This window comes from Heterodontus francisci, chromosome 15 (assembly GCF_036365525.1).
Source record: "Heterodontus francisci isolate sHetFra1 chromosome 15, sHetFra1.hap1, whole genome shotgun sequence".
Taxonomy (NCBI): Eukaryota; Metazoa; Chordata; class Chondrichthyes; order Heterodontiformes; family Heterodontidae; genus Heterodontus; species Heterodontus francisci.
Window position 1 is genome coordinate 19247925 of NC_090385.1, and position 18083 is coordinate 19266007.

An 18083-nucleotide genomic window follows, 5' to 3' on the forward strand; every position below is an offset into this window, starting at 1 on the left:
GGGGAAATTGGATGGCCACTTGAAGGGCTACAGGGATCGAACAGGGGAATAGGACTGACTGAGTAGCTCTGCAGAGAGCCGGCATGGACTTGATGGGCCGAATGGCCTCCTTCTGCGCCGTAAATGACTGACTCTAAGTCAGAATTTACCATACTGAAATGGAAACTGTACAGGTCTGATCAGATCGCAACTGAAGTTGTGTGTCTAGTTTTAATTTCTAAGACATGAGAAACATTCAACCTTTGGAGATAGTATAGAGAAAAAGCACAAGGTAAATCTTTGTGTTCAGAATTAAGTTGAGGAAAGATTGGAGATTCTGGGGTCTTCTGCCCTGAAAGTAGGATAATGAAGGGAGATATTATAAAAATATAAGATATTGAGATATAGAAAAGTAATTCCAGTTCACTATTCCAAGGAGATGCTTCAAGAGTCAAAGGGCATAGATTCAAACTGACGAAAGGCAAATTTAAGAGTAATGTCAGAACGTTCTTCACGAAAAATCAACAACTGGAATGGACTTGCAAATACAGAAGAGCAAACGCATGCACTTATTTTGGAGACTGTTAAATGCTGTGATATGGCACTGTAAAATGGTTAAGACAAAATGGGCAGAATGACCTTTCTCATTCCTAATTATCTGTGAACTTGTCCTCACTTATTAGTGGGGGTAATCTTCTAGCTGAGCTCACTGAATAGTGAATAGGAATCCAACCATCTCCTCTCTCCTATGTATTTGCATATTAGTGTGAGGAATTGGGTTCAGCTGTAATATCCTCCTCATTACCGCTAATCAAATCTCAACAGCCAGGCTCATATCAAGTGTGCCTATTTGGGTAAGGTATCAGAGAGCTACCAACACTCAGAACCTTCAGAAGAGGCGAGATAATGGGAAAGAAATGTTATCATACTGCAACAATCAACATTTGGTGTTTGAAAGCAGCATCCTTACCATCTGAGGAGCGTTACTAACATTTGATAGCCCCAGTGTTTTTGGCAAAATTTGTTTCCCTGGGGTGGTGAGATGCGAAGATGCTACTGTCACTAATGCAACTGTAAAGAGAAAGAGAGAGGTTGCAGGCACCAGCACCATCTTCTGGTATTCACATTAGCAATGGAAACATTTGGTAGTTCAAGACGCTCTAGCATCTGTATACTTGTCAATTACAAGAAACAAAGTAGGATACAAGATACAGGCAAACAAGTTTCATCATTTTGTTACAACAAATACAACTTGTTTGTATAACTGTGTTTTTTTTAATTCATGAAGCCAATGGATGCCAACAGTATCCAAAACAACAAATAAAATACTTTTGAAATTTTAGTCTTGAATCAAATGCTTTTTTGACAGAAGCCAATAGCTGGAAGCAACCATAGCACTATACTTGTTTTGCTGGATAACCTTGCTTTTAACTTTAATGCTCAGTCTTGTGTTTTAGTCAAAAAGAAATACTGCTCAGCAGGCAAGATTGAGACTATTACCCCCTGATGGAGTGGTGCACTTGAGACCAATGTCAGGAAACTTTTCACATAAAATGCGAACAATTAGACTGAATCTCGAGGTGTGGTAATATAGCCGTATAGGCCAGACAGAAGATCAAACAGATTTTTCTTCTGTTGAGTGCGATGATCTCAATCAGGAGCACTTCATCTTGCCTCTCCACTACTGGAATGAAGTGGGGGACAAAATTGGCTAGAGTTCCAGTTCAATATCCAGTGATCCCTTCTGGAAAGTACACATGTCAGGAGAGAAGAGGACTGGGCTCACCTGTAATACACCCCCCCCAACACTCATTGTCTAGGCTCACTTCAAGAATAGTCACTTCGGTGAGCTGCTGCTGGCACCTGTGAAATATTATATTATGGATTGGAAGAGGAACTTCTGAGTCAACAAGATTCTTTTGTAAAGAAGGGAAAATGTTGCTCTTAATGGAACCTGACAATGCAAAATATTGATAACTTGCATATAGAAGATTCACTTACATAAAAGTATTGATTACACAACTTTGTTCTGTCTATGACAATTTATGCAATCTGAAATTATGAACAATTTAAATATTTCATTTTGATATGGGTTACGAAACTAACAGCATCATCCTTGAAGCTAGGTAATGTTATGTCAACCACCACTCCAGATGAAATCCTAATGGCTTGCTCTTAACTCTCAGCTTGGAGACAGCCAGAGCACAACACAGATGGATTACCTCCATAGAAACAGCTGTTGATACCCTCTTGACCTAGGCGAGATCAGGGACAACTATATCCATCCCTCTCTCTATTATATATAAAATGGGGTGAAGATCCACATCCTTTCCGTTAATTGCACAGTTATCAGCACATCATGGTAGTGCATCACCTGACTGCCAAGTCTATGCTACATTCAGTTAAGCATTAAATAATTCAGGCAGCATGGTACAATAAAGTGCCAAAAAGCTGCACCACAAGTTGATGGGACATGGCTTTGCTCAAGTGAAGTTCCTAATCACAGTCATATTGTCCTTGCTTGATATTTGCATGACAAGAATGGAGGGAAGTCATGCCATGCCATGCTCTCACATCTTCCAATGAGTACAATCAGCAGAGGTCTGGTAGCACATTATCTGCTTGTTGAACAGAAATAGAGAAAACGCAACCAGACTTTACATTCTATTACCAACTTGCAGATTGTGCTAGAGAGCTCCATTTTTGAATTTTTTTCTTCTGAATAAAATTCTTCATGCCCCCATCCTATTTCTATCGAACAGTTAGTAACCAGCTAATGAACTGTGCCACTACCATTTTGTTCTAAAAGCAAATTATGTTTGCAGAACTTATCTGTAAAAAGACAGCTCATTCCATCCTCCCAATAGAAGAGGAAAAGATAGTCACTTCCCCCACCACTCCATTTTAGTAAGTGAAATACATATGAAATATCAAATTATGGAAAACTACTAAAATAATCATTGATACTTACTTTTCGCTGGACTAACATTCTGATCTGTAAAAACTTTGATCTCGCCGTTACTTTCTACTATTCCAATCTATGAAAAAGAACACAAGCACAATAAATACTAATTTTAGTTGAATATGGTTTAATGAACAGTGAATTGATAAGTTTGAACAATTCACTTTAGCACTATTTTTGTTATTTTTCTTCATTCTTTTCAGTGTCAATTTCTAACCAAGGAAACAGACAGGAAACAAGCAATTTGCTCCTAGGTCTCTACTAATCTTATTTGTAGGCAGCCATTAGGAATCTAATTCAACTCATTTTTTTCCTCCCAGCTTTGAGAATTGTAGCCATCACCTTTTTCTTAGCAATATAGGCATGATCAAGAACTCAATCTGCAGGGAATGGTCAGTGCTAACCCAAGTCATGCCACAAAATTGCACCAGAATCTCACTGCATGCTCATACACATGTGTTATACATCATATAAAGCATGATATCCCTGAAGATAGGGTACAAAGACCAACATACCAATAAACTGCAGATAGGTGTCTTTACATTATTTATGGCTATGTAGCCATTCAGATAAATGGACTTACTCATTAATACTGCACTGTCAGTACAACTATCTGCACATTTCAATTCACTCTTCAAAGCAAAGATTTTAGATCAGTCTGCAATAAGAACTTGCATGTTTAGAGTGACTTTAGCAAAATGTCCCAAGGTGCTTTACAGGAATGTTATTAAACAAAATTTAACACAGCCACATAATGCTCTGTGATATTAGGACAAATGATAAAGCTTCATCGTACAGCTAGGTTTTAAGGAGTGTCTTGAGGAGAGAGAGAAGTAGGCAGAAAAGCTTAAGGAGGGAATTCCAGAGCTTAGGGCCTAGGCAGTGGAAGGTACGATAGAATGTGCAAGAGGTCAAAAAAGCAGGAGCGCAGAGATCTCGGAGGGCAGGAGGGATGGAGGAGGTTAGAGACATAATGAGCAGTGAGGCCACGGAAGGATTTGAAAACAAGGACGAGAATTTTAAAAATTGAGGTACTGCCTGTCCAGGAATCAGTGTAAGTCAGTGACCACAGGAATGATGGGTGAATGGGAATTGGTGCAAGTTAGGATACGGGCAGCACAGTTTTGGATGAGCTCATGTTTATAGAGAGTAGATGATGGGAGGCCAGCCAGAAGTGCATTGGAATAGTAACAAAGGCATGGATAAGGGTTTCAGCAGCAGATGAACTGACACGGCACGGAGTCGGGCAATATTACAGAGATGGAAAAAAGCAGTCTTAGGAATGGCGCGGATGTGTAACTGAAAGCTCATCTCCGTGTCAAATAAGACACCAAGGCTGTCAACGGTCTGGTTCAGCCAAAGACAGTTGACAGGGAGAGGGACAAAGTCGATGGTTAAGGAACAGAGCTTATGGTGGAAGCCAAAGACAAGGGTTTTGGTCTTCCCAATACTTAGTTGGAGGAAATTTCTGCCCATCCAGTACTGGATGTTGGACATGCAGTCTGACAATTTAGGGACAGTGGAGTAGGCAAGGGAGGTGGCAGTGAGGTAGAGCTGGGTGTCAGCATACCTGTAGAAACTGATGTTGCGTTAGCTGGCCAGTATCCTATCTTAGTTGAAAAACTGCAATTTAAAGATCAGTCTCTTAAATCAAGGTATCTAAGCTACTATCTTTTGAGAGATGCAGACATGCATCATGAAACTTCAGAACGACAGAAAATTTAGACCCATGTTCCCATAAAACTGTATTTACCTCTGGTTGCAGATACTATCAGTTGTTGATATTTTGATTTTTAAGTCATCCACCAAAGGGACAACAATGCTTAAAAAACCCAGTTCTTTCCAAATCTTCAGGCCCACAAAATTCAAGGAAGACAAACCAGCATAAATGAAATGATCACAAATAGGACTGTGGACACCTTACTTTAAGTCACTGCTTACTGTAAAAAGCTATATGGGAGGCGAAAGATCAGAGAAAAACTAAGAAGCAAAAGCTCAACAGTTGACAAATATCTTTTGTTAGTACCTTTAAATTCATTTCCAATTAAACCTTGATGCCTCCCCACCCCTCATTTCGGCAGGGGGGGGGGGGGGGGTTGCAGTGGTGGTGGTGGTTGGAGTAAAGTGTGCCCACAGTCACACTCCTTCAATCTAGTTTTCTTGGCCAGGGCCACAGTTGATAGCCAGGTGAAAAATAGGCACCCAAATTTGGAACAGACATGAGTTCTTTGATCAAGTAATGGAGGGTCGATGAGGGTAGTATGGTTGATTTTGTATTTTATGGACTTTCAAAAGGCATTTGATAAAGTACTAAATAGACTGGTTAGCAAAATTGAAGTAATTGGCTAAGGAACAGAAAGCAGGGAATAATGTGTCAGCATTCCGAAGGGATCGTTCCCTCCGCGACACCCTGGTCCACTCCTCCATTACCCCCACCACCTCGTCCCCGTCCCAGGGCACCTTCCCCTGCAATCGCAGGAGGTGTAATACCTGCCCATTTACCTCCTCTCTCCTCACTATCCCAGGCCCCAAACACTCCTTTCAGGTGAAGCAGCGATTTACTTGTACTTCTTTCAATGTAGTATACTGTATTCGCTGCTCACAGTGTGGTCTCCTTTACATTGGGGAGACCAAGCGCAGACTGGGTGACCGCTTTGCGGAACATCTCCGCTCAGTCCGAAAGCAGGACCCTGAGCTTCCGGTTGCTTGCCATTTCAACACTCCCCCCTGCTCTCATGCTCACATCTCTGTCCTGGGATTGCTGCAGTGTTCCAGTGAACATCAAAGCAAGCTCGAGGAACAGCATCTCATCTACCGATTAGGCACACTACAGCCTGCCAGACTGAACATTGAGTTCAATAATTTCAGAGCATGACAGCCCCCCATTTTACTTTCATTTTTAGTTATTTTTTTCTTCCTTTTTTTTTTACATTCTTTACAATCTTTTTTTGCATTTATTTCATTTCATCTTAGTTTGTTCAGTTTGCTTACCCACTGTTTTTTTCAGGTTTTTTTTCAGGTTTGCACAATATTCAGTGTATTTACACCTAATCTGTACTAATGCTTTGTCTTTCAACACACCATTAACATATTGTTTGCCTTTGCTCCGTGACCTTTTGGTCAGCTATGTGGCCTGGTCCAATCTGCACCTTCTCCTTTGTTATCTCTTGCCCCACCCCCTCACTTGCTTATAATCTGTGACTTTTCTAATATTTGTCAGTTCCGAAGAAGGGTCACTGACCCGAAACGTTAACTCTGCTTCTCTTCCCACAGATGCTGCCAGACCTGCTGAGTGATTCCAGCATTTCTTGTTTTTGTTTCAGATTGCCAGCATCCACAGTATGTTGCTTTTATTATAATAATGGTGAGCAGTTATTTTTCAGACTGGAAGGGAACGCACAAGTTGTGCACGGCCTGCAACTGTAACAATAGGTTTCAGCAGAAAGCACAGAGACCACAAATTTACCTTCCACAGGTAAATCAGCCAGGGACCCAGAATATCAATAATATAATGAATATACTGAAAGTGAACAGTCATTTTATATAAATAATGAATCAATTAATACGTAAAAATACTGCTTTAATTACCAACAGCACATCAAGGACAAGTAACCCAGCTGTCATAGGAAAATCAGCCAAGGCCTCAATCTTAATGATCAAAGTATATGTACACACCAAACAGTTAGTCAGTGACTTTATGTAAAAACTCCAGTTAAGGAATAAAAACACTGTATAACTACCAACACATCAGGAACAAGTGGCTCACTTGTCACAGGCAAATCAGCCAAGGGCCCAGAATGTCATTCACTTTCAAAATCCCAACGGTCTCGTCTTTGGCCCTCCGTTCGCCATAGCATTTCTGCAGCTATTGTTTTGCTCAACTTCACCCTCACCTCCACCTTTGATGTCCTAGTCCCCAATGAAACCATTAATCTTCCCATAACAATTAATCTTCACTTTCCTTGATTAATCGATGTCTTTCTAAATGAAGATTTATACTGTCCCTCAGAATTGATTCCAATAATTTCCCCACAACCGAAGTTAAGCTAACTGGCCTATAATTACTCGGATTATCCCTTCCTCCCTTTTTAAACAACGGTACAACGTTGGCAGTCATCCAATCCTCTGGCATCACTCTTGTTGCCAGGAGGGATTGAAATATGATGATCAGAGCTTCCGCAATTGCCTCCCTTGCTTCTTTTAATAAGCCTGGGATATATTTCATCTGGGCCTGGCAGTTTATCTACTTTCAAAGACGTCAAACCCTTTAATGCTTCCTCTCTTACAATGTTCATCCCGTTCAACATATTAAACTCTTCCTCCTTAACTACGACATCTTTGGCCCCCTCTTTTGTAACGAGGGCCGCAAAAGTATTCATTAAGAACTTTACCCACATCTCCCGCCTCCACACACAGGTTACCTTTTTGGTCCCTAATGGGCCATAATCTTTCCTTAGTTGTCCACTTGCTCTTTATGTACTTATAAAACATCTTTGGATTTTCTTTTATTTTACTTGCTAGTATTTTTTTCATGTTCTCTCTTTGCTTTCCTAATTTCCCTTTTAATTTCACCCCACACGGTGTACTTTCTAGGCTTTCTGCTGTATTAAGCTCTGTGTAACTTAAGTTTCCCTTTTTTGCCACATCTTACCCTCTATGCAACTCATCATCCAGGGGCTTTAGATTTAGCAGTTCCACTCTTTTTCTTTGTGGGAACATGTTTACCCTGAACCCCTTGAATCTCCTCTTTGAATGCCTCCCATTGTTCTGACACCGATTTACCTTCAAGTAATAATTTCCAGCCCACTTTCGCTAAATTGCTTCTCAGCCTAGCCAAATCAGCCTTCCCCATATTTAGAACCTTTACTCCTACTTTATTTATGTCCTTTTCCATAACTATGTTAAATCTAACTGAATTATGATCACTACCACAAGAAATGCTCCACCACTGATACTTCTTCAACCTGTCCAGTTTCATTCCTTAAAACTAAATCCAGGATTTCCAAACCCCTCCCCGCTCCCCCCACCACCACCCCACACTGGGCTTGCCACATACCAGCTAAAAAAAGGTTTTCCTGAATACAGTTCAGGAACTCTGTGCCCTCTGTACCTTTTACGCTGACTGCATCCCACTTATTAGGGTAATTCCAATCCCTCCACTATTACTGGCTTACTGCTTTTGCATGCGTTAGAAATTTGCCTACACATTTGCTCTTTTATCTTGCTCTCACTGTTTAGGGGTCTATAGTACACACCTAGCAGTATAACTGCCACTTTTTTGTTCCTTAGTTCAACGCAAATAGCCTCATTGGATGATCCCTCTAACATTTCATCCCTTCCTGTGGCTGTAATTGTTTCTTGAATCAATATTGCTTGCTCTGCCTTCCAAATTCTCTTGCTAATTGTCCCTGATGAATCTATCTCACCTTCCCATCCCCCTGCCTAGTTAGTTGAAACACTCCCCAACAGCACTAGCAAACCTGCCTGGTAGGGTATTGGTCCCAGCCCTGTTGAGTTGAAATCAGTCCAGTTTGTACAGATTGCACCTTCCCCAGAACAGGTCCCAATGCCCCAAGAATCTAAAGCCCTCCCTCCTCATCATCTCTCCAGCCATGCATTCCTCTATTCTCCTATTTCTGTACTCATTAGCACATAACACCAAAAGCAATCTTGAGATTAGTACCTTTGAGGTCCTGCTTCTTAATTTCTTTTCTAAATCCTTAAAATCAGCCTGCAGGACCTCAACCCTTTTTCTACCTATGCCATTGGTACAATACAGACCATGACCTCTGGCTGTTCACCCTCCTCTTCCAGAATATTCTGCAGCTGCTCAATGATATCCTTGACCCCTGGCACCAGGGAGGCAACATACCATCCTGGAATCACACCTGCTCCCACAGAAATGCCTGTCTGCTCCCCAAATTATGAAATTCCCCCATCACTATCCCTCTGTTGACCTTGCTCCTACCTCCCTATACAGCTGAGCCACCCACAGTGCTATGGTCTTAGCTCTGGCTGCACTCTCCAGAGGAATCCTCTCCCCCATCAGTATTCAGAACCAAAGACTGGTTAGAGAACATGATGCTCTCAGGGGTGTCTTGAACTACCTGCCTTTAAAGCCTGGCTCGAGTATAAAATTAAAACCCGACCCGGGCACAGCCATCCCGAACCCGACCCGGGCCCTGAGTCCTTCAATGTTTTTCATGCCCGACCCGACCCAAAAATACCAAACATGTTGTTAGTACAGAAATAAAATTGCATCAAAACGTAGATTAAAAAGCAAACAATACAAAACAAAACCCAACCCCGAATGCTGGACACAGAATATAGAACCGACCCGATCCAAACCCAACACATCTGGTCGAGTTTGGTCGGGTTCAGGTTGGGTAATTAGGCTTTACCTGCCTTCACTTTTGTGTTTGTCTGGCAGTCACTCAGTCTCTCTCTGTCTGCACTCAAGCTGCAGGGCAAACACCTCCTGAAACTTGTTATCCACGAAACACTCATCCTCGCGGACGCATCAGAATAATATCAGCTGTTGCTCAAGCTCCAAAACCCAGAACTCAAGCTCCTCAGGCTGACAACACTTCCTGTGCCTGTAGTTGTACAGGACATGGGAAGCATCCTGTTTTCCCACATGGCACAGGATGTGCATTCTACAGGTCTGAGGTGTCCTGCCATACCTTGATTTATTAGAACCATAGAAAAGTTACAGCACAGAAAGAGGCCATTCAGCCCATTGTGTCTGCGCCGGCTGAAAAAACCAGCCGCCCATTCTAATCCCACCTTCCAGCACCTGGACCATAGCCTTGCAGGTTACGGCACTTCACGTGCATGCCCAGGTACCTTTTAAATGAGTTGAGGGTTTCTGCTTCCACACTGATCCGGCAGCGAATTTCAGATACCCACCCACCCTCTGCGTGAAAAAGTTTATCCTCATGTCTCCTCTAATCCTTCTACCAATCACTGTAAATCTGTGACCCCTAGTAACTGACCTCTCCGCTAGGGAAAACAGGTCCTTCCTGTACACTCTATCAAGGCCCCTCAATTTTGTACACCTCAATTAAGTCACCCCTCAGCCTGCTCTGTTCTAAGGAAAACAACCCTAGCCGATCCAATCTTTCCTCATAGCTGCAATTTTCAAGCCCTGGCAACATTCTTGTAAATCTCCTCTGTACTCTCTGTAGAGCAATTACGTCCTTCCCGTAATGTGGTGACCAGAACTGTCTCAATTCTCCAGCTGTGGCCTAACCAGCGTTTTATACAGTTCCAGCATTACATCCCTGCTTTTGTATTCTATACCTCGGCCAATAAAGGAAAGCATTGCATATGCTTTCTTCACCACTCTATCTACCTGTCCTGCCACCTTCAGGGACCTGTGGACATGCACTCCAAGGTCTCTCACCTACTCTACCCTCTTTACCCCATTTATTGTGTATTCCCTTGCTTTGTTTGCCTTCCCCAAATGCATTACCTCTCACCTCTCTGGATTGAATTCCATTTGCCACTTTTCTGCCCACTCAACCAAACCATTGATATCATTCTGGAGTCTATAGTTATACTTCACCAGCAACCACACAGCCAATTTTTGTATCATCTGCAAATTTCCCAATCGTGCCTCCTACATTCAAGTCCAAACCATTAATATATATCACAAACAGCAAGGGACCCAACACTGAGCCCTGTGGAACGCCATTGGAAACAGCTTTCCATTTGCAAAAGCATCCATTGACTATTATCCTTTGTTTCCTGTCACTGAGCCAATTTTGGATCCAATTCGCCACATTCCCCTGTATCTCATAAGCTTTTACTTTTCTGGCCAGTCTGCCACGTGGGACCTTGTCAAATGCCTTACTAAAATCCATGTAGGCAACATCTACTGCACTACCCTCATCAATCCTCCTTGTTACTTCCTCAAAAAATTCAAATAAATTAGTAAAACACAACCTTCCCTTATCAAATCCATGCTAACTATCCCTGATTAATCCGTACCTTTTTAAGTGACAGTTTATCCTATCTCTAGAACGGATTCTAATAATTTGCCCACCACCAAGGTTAGACTAACCGGCGTATACTTATTTAGCCTATCCGTGTAACCCTAACAATAGTACAATGTTTGCAGATCTCAAATTCTCTGGTCCCTCACCTGTATCTAGTGAGGGTTTGAAAATGATCCTCCAAGCATCCGCTATTTCCTCCCTGGCTTCCTTTAACAGCCTGGGATACAATCCATCTGGCCCTGGTGATTTATCCACTTTCAAGGAGGTCAAATCCTCCAATACTTGGTTTCTCATTATGCTTATCGTATTTAATATTTCACATTCCTCCTCTAACTACAATGCCTGCATCATCCCTCTCCTTGGAGAAAACAGAGATAAATTACTCATTAAGAACCATGCCCACATCTTCTGCATCCATGCATAAGTTACCCTGTAAATCTCTGATAGGCCCTACCCTTTACTTAGTTATCCTCTTACTCAATGTATTGATAAAATATTTTTGGTTTTTCCTTGATTTTACCTGCCAATATTTTTTCATGTCCTTTTGCACTTTCTACACTCATCTAGGCTTTCTAAAGTATTACATTTTTTGTGACGGTAATAATCTTTCGTTTTCTGCTTTATCTTACCCTGCATGCTTCTAGGTAACCAGTGGGCTCTAGATTTGGCAGTACCACCATTCTCATTTAACGCACATAACAGATATAATCAAAATACTACTATTAACGTATCTGCTGTTTTATTTACTAATCAACTACCTGTGTCCTCGTGTAGAATTGGGCTATTCAGTTGTCTAATTACAGGCTTCAATCTATTTGATAACCGTCAAGCTATTATTAGGTGGACACTTCTATCACTGGAAGTACTTGAGACCAAACCCCTAACTCTGGGGGGAGAGGGAGAAACAAAGTTGCAATATTTATCAGCCAACCACGTCAAAGGCTTCTCTTTTTGCTCCAGCAGTTATCTTTGGTATTCTCCAAGGATCTATCCTTCACCCCATTTCTCATTTACATGCTCAACTCCGCCCCTGCTTCAGCTCCTTGGCAACTGAAACCCTCATCTATGCCACTGTTACTTCTAGACTTAACTATTCCAACACAATGCTAGCAAGCCCCCCACATTCCAACCTGCATAAGCTTGAAGTCATCTGAAACTCTGTTGCCCATGCCTTTATTTGCACCAAGTCCCATTCATCCATCACCCATGTGGTTACTACAGTGGCTCCCAGACAGGTAATGCCTCAATTTTCCCTGTTTTCAAATCCCTTCAATGCCTCGCCCCTCCCTAACTCTGTAATGTCCTCCAACCCCACAACCCTGAGATATCTGCACTGATCTCATTGCGGCCTTTTGAACATCCTGTATTTTAATTACTCCACTATTGGCAGGGCTAAATTGTGGCGAGTCGAAGAGACTTAGTAGTTGGCAGGAAAAAAGACAGAGGCGCAAGGGGAGAGCCAACTGTGCAACAGCCCCAACAAACAAATTTCTCTGCAGCACCTGTGGAAGAGCCTGTCACTCCAGAATTGGCCTTTATAGCCACTCCAGGCGCTGCTTCACAAACCACTGACCACCTCCAGGCGCGTATCCATTGTCTCTCGAGATAAGGAGGCCCAAAAGAAGAAGAAAGAAAAAAGAAAGAAAATTGGTGGTCACACCTTCAGCAGCTTAGACCATAAGTGCTGTAATTCTCTCCTTAAATCTCTCCACATTGCTATTCTCCTTTATATACGCTACTTAAAACCTGCCTCTTTGATTAAGCTTCTAGACATCTACCCTAATATTGCCTTAAGTGGCTCAGTGTCAAACTTTGCTTTATAACACTCTGGTGAAGCACTTTGGTACATTTTATTATGTTAAAGGTGCTTCACAAACCACTGACCACCTCCAGGCGCGTATCCATTGTCTCTCGAGATAAGGAGGCCCAAAAGAAAGGTGCTATATAAATACAAGCTACTGATGTATAATATAACATATATACTAAGTGAACAGTTATTTTATATAAATTATGTGTAAGAATAAGCTAGAACTACGACAACACATCAGGGACAAGGAACTCATCTTCCACAGGTAAATCTGCTGGGACCCCAAATATTAATAACCATTACATGCATATAGTGAGAGTAAATAGCCATTTTATAATCAATTGTTTTTAAACAGTATGTTGTAATGATCTGAAATACACTTGCCTGAAAAGGGTGGTGGAAACGGATTCAATAACAACTTTGGAAAAGAAATTGGACATGTACTCAATGAGGAGAAATCTGCATAGTTATGGGGAAAAGACTAACGGGATAGCTTTTTCAAACAGCCAGCACAGATACAATGGGCCAAATGTCGTCCTCCTGCACGGTATGGCTCTTATGAATTCTATTCTAGGTTTTCAGTGTTGTACCCAAGAAGTCAGCGTTGGGCCCACTGCTCTTTGATATGCATTAATGACCAGGACTTGGGTAGACAGGGTATAATTTCCTGGTTTGCATCAGATGGCATGTAACTAGTGGGTACAGGTCCCAGAATATGCTATCCCTAAGTAGAAAGTGACAGAAGAACTACAAGTGTAATTTGGGGCCACTGATCCTAGATCATACATGACAGTCTGAGACTGCTATCTGCAGTTTAGTTGATGCCTTATGGAAAAATAAGAAACCACATGATTTTTTTAGATTATGTTGTTTTGCAGTCAGTAAATAAAGAAAATAAAACAACAGAGTTGCCATTCCACATTCCTATCCAAGGACCTCCTGGAAGTACGTGTGGCGATTCAAGCGTAGATTGGGTTTGATTACATCCACATCTTTCCCCACCCCCAGCCTCCTATACTGACCATTTAGGCTCACTTATGATTGGCCACTCTGGTAATATACTGTAAGGCCAATGTTCCCGTGCAGCAATAATCTAGCAAGAGCTGTTGCCTTCTAAACTGAAAGGGTAAGGGAAAATTTTTGAGAACAAAAGAATTAGCTGATGTGAGAAATTTACTTAATGAATTAACTGAATAAACAACCGCCAGCTAATAAATTGGTAGACATTTTCTCCTGTAGAGGTAGAGGAAGCATTTATCGTCACACAGATCCTCTCTTTAGAAGGTTAATAAATTAGAACTGCTAACTGCTGAAATTTAGTGGCCTAAATAATTCAACAAAGGCTATCGGCAATTATGATTTTTTAGACAGCAATGCTGTCTAAAATGGTTTACTGTGTAACAGTACACATAACTTTTTCTTGAATGGTGAAAAGGTGGTGAAGGGCCATGTTCCACATTGCAGGATACATCATGATTGTAAGAACAGCAGGAAGTACTGATCGGATCACATCAAAATATAATTTTAAGAGGCCTAGAATCACAGGAGGAAAGAACAAACTGGGGGCTAAAACTTGCAATGTGTTTTGATTTCAAAAGCATACAGATGTAGAACTCAAGTCAAAAGTCAGATGGCTGTGGATGCAATGTGCGTATATTATCTAGACCGATCTTTTAATGCATTGTACTGAGGAGCGCACTGCATTGCCAGAGTTGCTGCCTTTTTGGATTAGACATTAAATCAAAGCCCCATCTAGCTGTTCAAGTGGACAGAAAGATCCCATGGTACTATCTGAAGAATTGTGGATCCCATGATGGTACTATTTGAATAGTAGGGAGTTCTCCTTTTATCTTGGCCAACATTCCACCCTCAACTACTACTGCAAAAAAGAATCAAACGGTCATTCATCTCACTTGATGTTTGTGAATCTTAGCTGCCACATTTGCCAACATAAATGTAACTACACTTCAAAAGTAGTTCACTGGACGCAAAGCGTGTTAGCAAGTCCTAAGGACTTGTTTTATGAGGGCACTACAGAAATGCAGCTGTCTTTTATTCTATTATAAATAAGGCTAAAGACATCTTTGGATTAAAACGCAAGAGTCTGCTGATGTTAAAGTATTGCTTCATAACAGTTCATGAGTAAGTCTGTATATCTGGCAAAAATATAACACTTACATCTTTGGCCATGTTGATGGGTCTTTTATTGCTGAATTTTGGATACTTCTGTTACCAAAACTAGAACATACAGGATTCCACCTAAACAGCACCTATATAAAAGGAGTGGAAATAAAACAGATTTTAAAAGCAAACTTCTTTTACTGATAAGTTCCAAAATATAACAAAAGGTCAGTTACTTATGTCTTCATTCAATTCAACTTCTCAAAGATTAAATTTTATTTGGTTTGTCATATGTAAAGCAACATTACATATAAAAAAACATTGCAATTTTCCTCAGTTACACAGTGGATTGCTCGCATTATATTCTGCAACTTATTTTAAAATACATATGTTTGCTCGAAGTAATATTTGGAAATATTCCTAAGCAAAAATACTATAGGTCTAGGAAAACTAAAGAAACTTGGTAATGCATACTAGCAAAAACTTATTTTGGAAATTACTGAGACAGATTGTTGGGGCCTAATGCTCCAGAAGCAACTGGGCAAATTGTGCAAAACCTTATCAAACGATCTGAAGTTCACATTAGTCTATACCCTACACCAAAACCTTTGGTCAACGTTATTACTTTTGCAAACTAATGCCAAATACTAAAAAGGCACAAGATCTATTAAGGCAAAACGTTAACAGAACTGGTTTCCAGCAGATCGCTCAGCAATAAGGCCCCGCCAGGCCTCATGGCCTACCCACCAGATATATGAATATAAAATGCAAATACTGTCACATATAATAACGGCACGGGGCTTTTCTCGTGCTAAAGATCAGTGCTTTCCACACGTTATATCCATCGTGCTGTTAACGAGCAGAGAATAAAGCGTTTTAAAAATTACACTTTTTACTTTGCAAGCATGCTCGAAAGCGAACCTTTTGAGAGCTTTCCCTTTCATCAATATATTCATGGCACCAAAGAGTAGCTTCTTTAAATTAGATATCAACAACTCAGCACATTTACAATAAAAAAAAGTTCAGACGATTTAGAAAGAGAAGTTTTACAAAATATTATCCTGCAATCGTTTTTGTCTTTCCTCTTTTCGTGCTGATGCCGTATACACCTACTCTGGTACTGCATTTGGAGGCGTTTCAGTTTTTAAAAAATTGAAACAAAGCGAAATTCATGCATTAAAATAATTCTGGCTGTATTTACAATCCCTCCCTCCAACTTGGGACCCATCCGGCCGGACCCTGTACCTCAAACCCTGGCCCTCTCGCCCTCACCAACCACCACCCCCCCCACCCCCCCATCTGCAGCCTAGGCCTAAAGCCAGGGGCTCTCTACTGTAAACAACCTAATCCAAGTCTACAAACCAGCAGCAGATGGGATTCACACCAACACTGAATGATTATAGTCTGAAAAAGGGGAAAAGGGGGGGTGGGATTCTTTTTAGAATAGAATTCGCCCCCTCCCTTCTTAATTCGTGTCTGAAAGAAAATTAAACAACAAAAAAAGACTCGTCATTTTAACTCATTTCTAGCAAACGCCGAGATAAAATTTAGATCAGAAACTTAAGAAAAGCTTAGTTTCAGCCCCAATTAAGCCGATCATAATTTTTCTTTTTTGAAAAGAGTGAGGTAAAGCGATGATACCTTTTCATACATATAAATCTGTCGGCTCCACAGGCGTCGCTTTCTCTAAAATGCTTTTTGTCAGGGGGTGGTAGTGGTGGGGCGGAGGAAATAAATTTAAAATAAATATAACAGTGGTTAACAAATAAAGAGGGTGTATGGGGAAAAATAGGGGTGAGGGAACTGAAGCTAACCACCGCGTCGCCTCCAGCACCACAGACACATCAGGGGAGTGGATTTAAAATAAAAACTCAGCCCCAATAAACTGGAATTACATTGTCATTATTCACTGGGGGGTTAGTTTTTGTTTTGTCAGTTTTCGGTGGTGATATAAGGAGGGAGCCGAGGGTATCCGGATCGCCGTGTATTGATATTTCAGGCAGTTGCAGTTAACTTGCTGCCGCCCTCCCTCTCTCGGCTCCCGGCCACAGCGGCGCAACAGCTAAAATGAAGCCGCTTCCAGTAGCTCGCGACTGTTTTCATCCTCAACCGATCTTGGCGGTGTCCGGCTCGCGCTCCCCTCCCATTGGCTCCCTGCTCGGCACCGCCCCTCCGGCCTCACCATTGGCCTGCGCGCCGAGCCGTCCCCTCGCGGTTGGTCCTCGCCGAAATAACGTCATCCGCGCTGTCCAATCAACCACGCGTTTACAACAGACCCCCCCCCCCAACAACCGGGTAAGGGCGGTGTTGACTATTGGCGGAGTCTCGGCCGACGCGCCGTTTCGATTGGCTGTCGGCTGGCGATATTGGCCAAAGTCGGAGGTTTCCCATTAGCGGGCGCTTTGAGCAACCGCCTCCTTTTTTTGAAAGTGTTGCAGACGTCACTAGAGCGCGCTCGCGAGTGTTTGGTGCCGGCTTAGAGGCAGAACCGTACAGGATTGCGGCAGGTAAAATAATGTTTGGCAGCAATTAAAGTCCAATACTTTGTATCACTTCAGGTACATGTGGGTACATCTGGTTTAGGTAAAATAGGCAACCACTTCCGAATAGTAGTAGGAAGTCCTAGTGGACAAGGTGCTTGTCTAAATATGTCATTGTCAAACTGCAGCTTGGTTCTTACCCTGTGAGAGGTTCTGATTTTAGGCTGGACTGGAAATGGTCAAGGGGTATAGTTAGGCACTTGGTTTCAACAGAGGGGGTGGGGAGAAGAGCTGGCTGGTCTTTGCAGATGGTTCAAGGGAATTAGGGTATCTGACATTTTTTTAAAGAATTGCATTCATGGAGCACCTTTCATAACCTCAGGATGTCACAAAGCACTGCATAGTCAGTGAAACACTTTTGAAATGTAGCCACTGTTGTAGGGAACACTTCCATAATGATCCCTGGATATGTCCTGTCCCACCGGCAGCACAGAGCCACTAGAGGTAGGGAGTCTTTAACATTGACTCCAAGCCCCATGAAGTCTCATGGCATCAGGTCAAACATGAGCAAGGAAACCTGCTAACTATCATCTACTGCCCTCCCTCAGCTGATGAATCAGTATTTATCCTTGTTGAATACTACTTGGAAAAAGCACTGAGAGTAGCAAGAGCACAGAATGTGCTTAAGAACATATATAGGAGCAGGAATTGGCCAAAAACAAGCGTGCCAAAAG

General features: G+C 41.9%; 1 protein-coding gene across 3 annotated transcripts in view; it reads right to left on the bottom strand.

Moving 5' to 3' along the window:
• LOC137377521 (transcription factor Dp-1-like) overlaps positions 1 to 16985 on the bottom strand; it is a 68887-nt gene extending 51902 nt beyond the window's left edge. The window contains exons 1-4 of one of the 3 annotated variants that reach the window (XM_068047204.1): positions 16511 to 16984; positions 14927 to 15018; positions 2951 to 3017; positions 950 to 1050 (exon numbers count right to left, since the gene is read on the bottom strand). In XM_068047204.1, the coding sequence (XP_067903305.1) occupies positions 950 to 1050; positions 2951 to 3017; positions 14927 to 14938 (180 nt within the window). In that variant the 5' untranslated portion in view covers positions 14939 to 15018; positions 16511 to 16984. Of the gene's footprint in view, positions 1 to 949; positions 1051 to 2950; positions 3018 to 14926; positions 15019 to 15790; positions 15813 to 16510 lie in introns of those variants that run through there. The other 2 variants (XM_068047205.1, XM_068047206.1) reach the window with 2 other exon arrangements.
• Positions 16986 to 18083: the final 1098 nt, after the last annotated feature.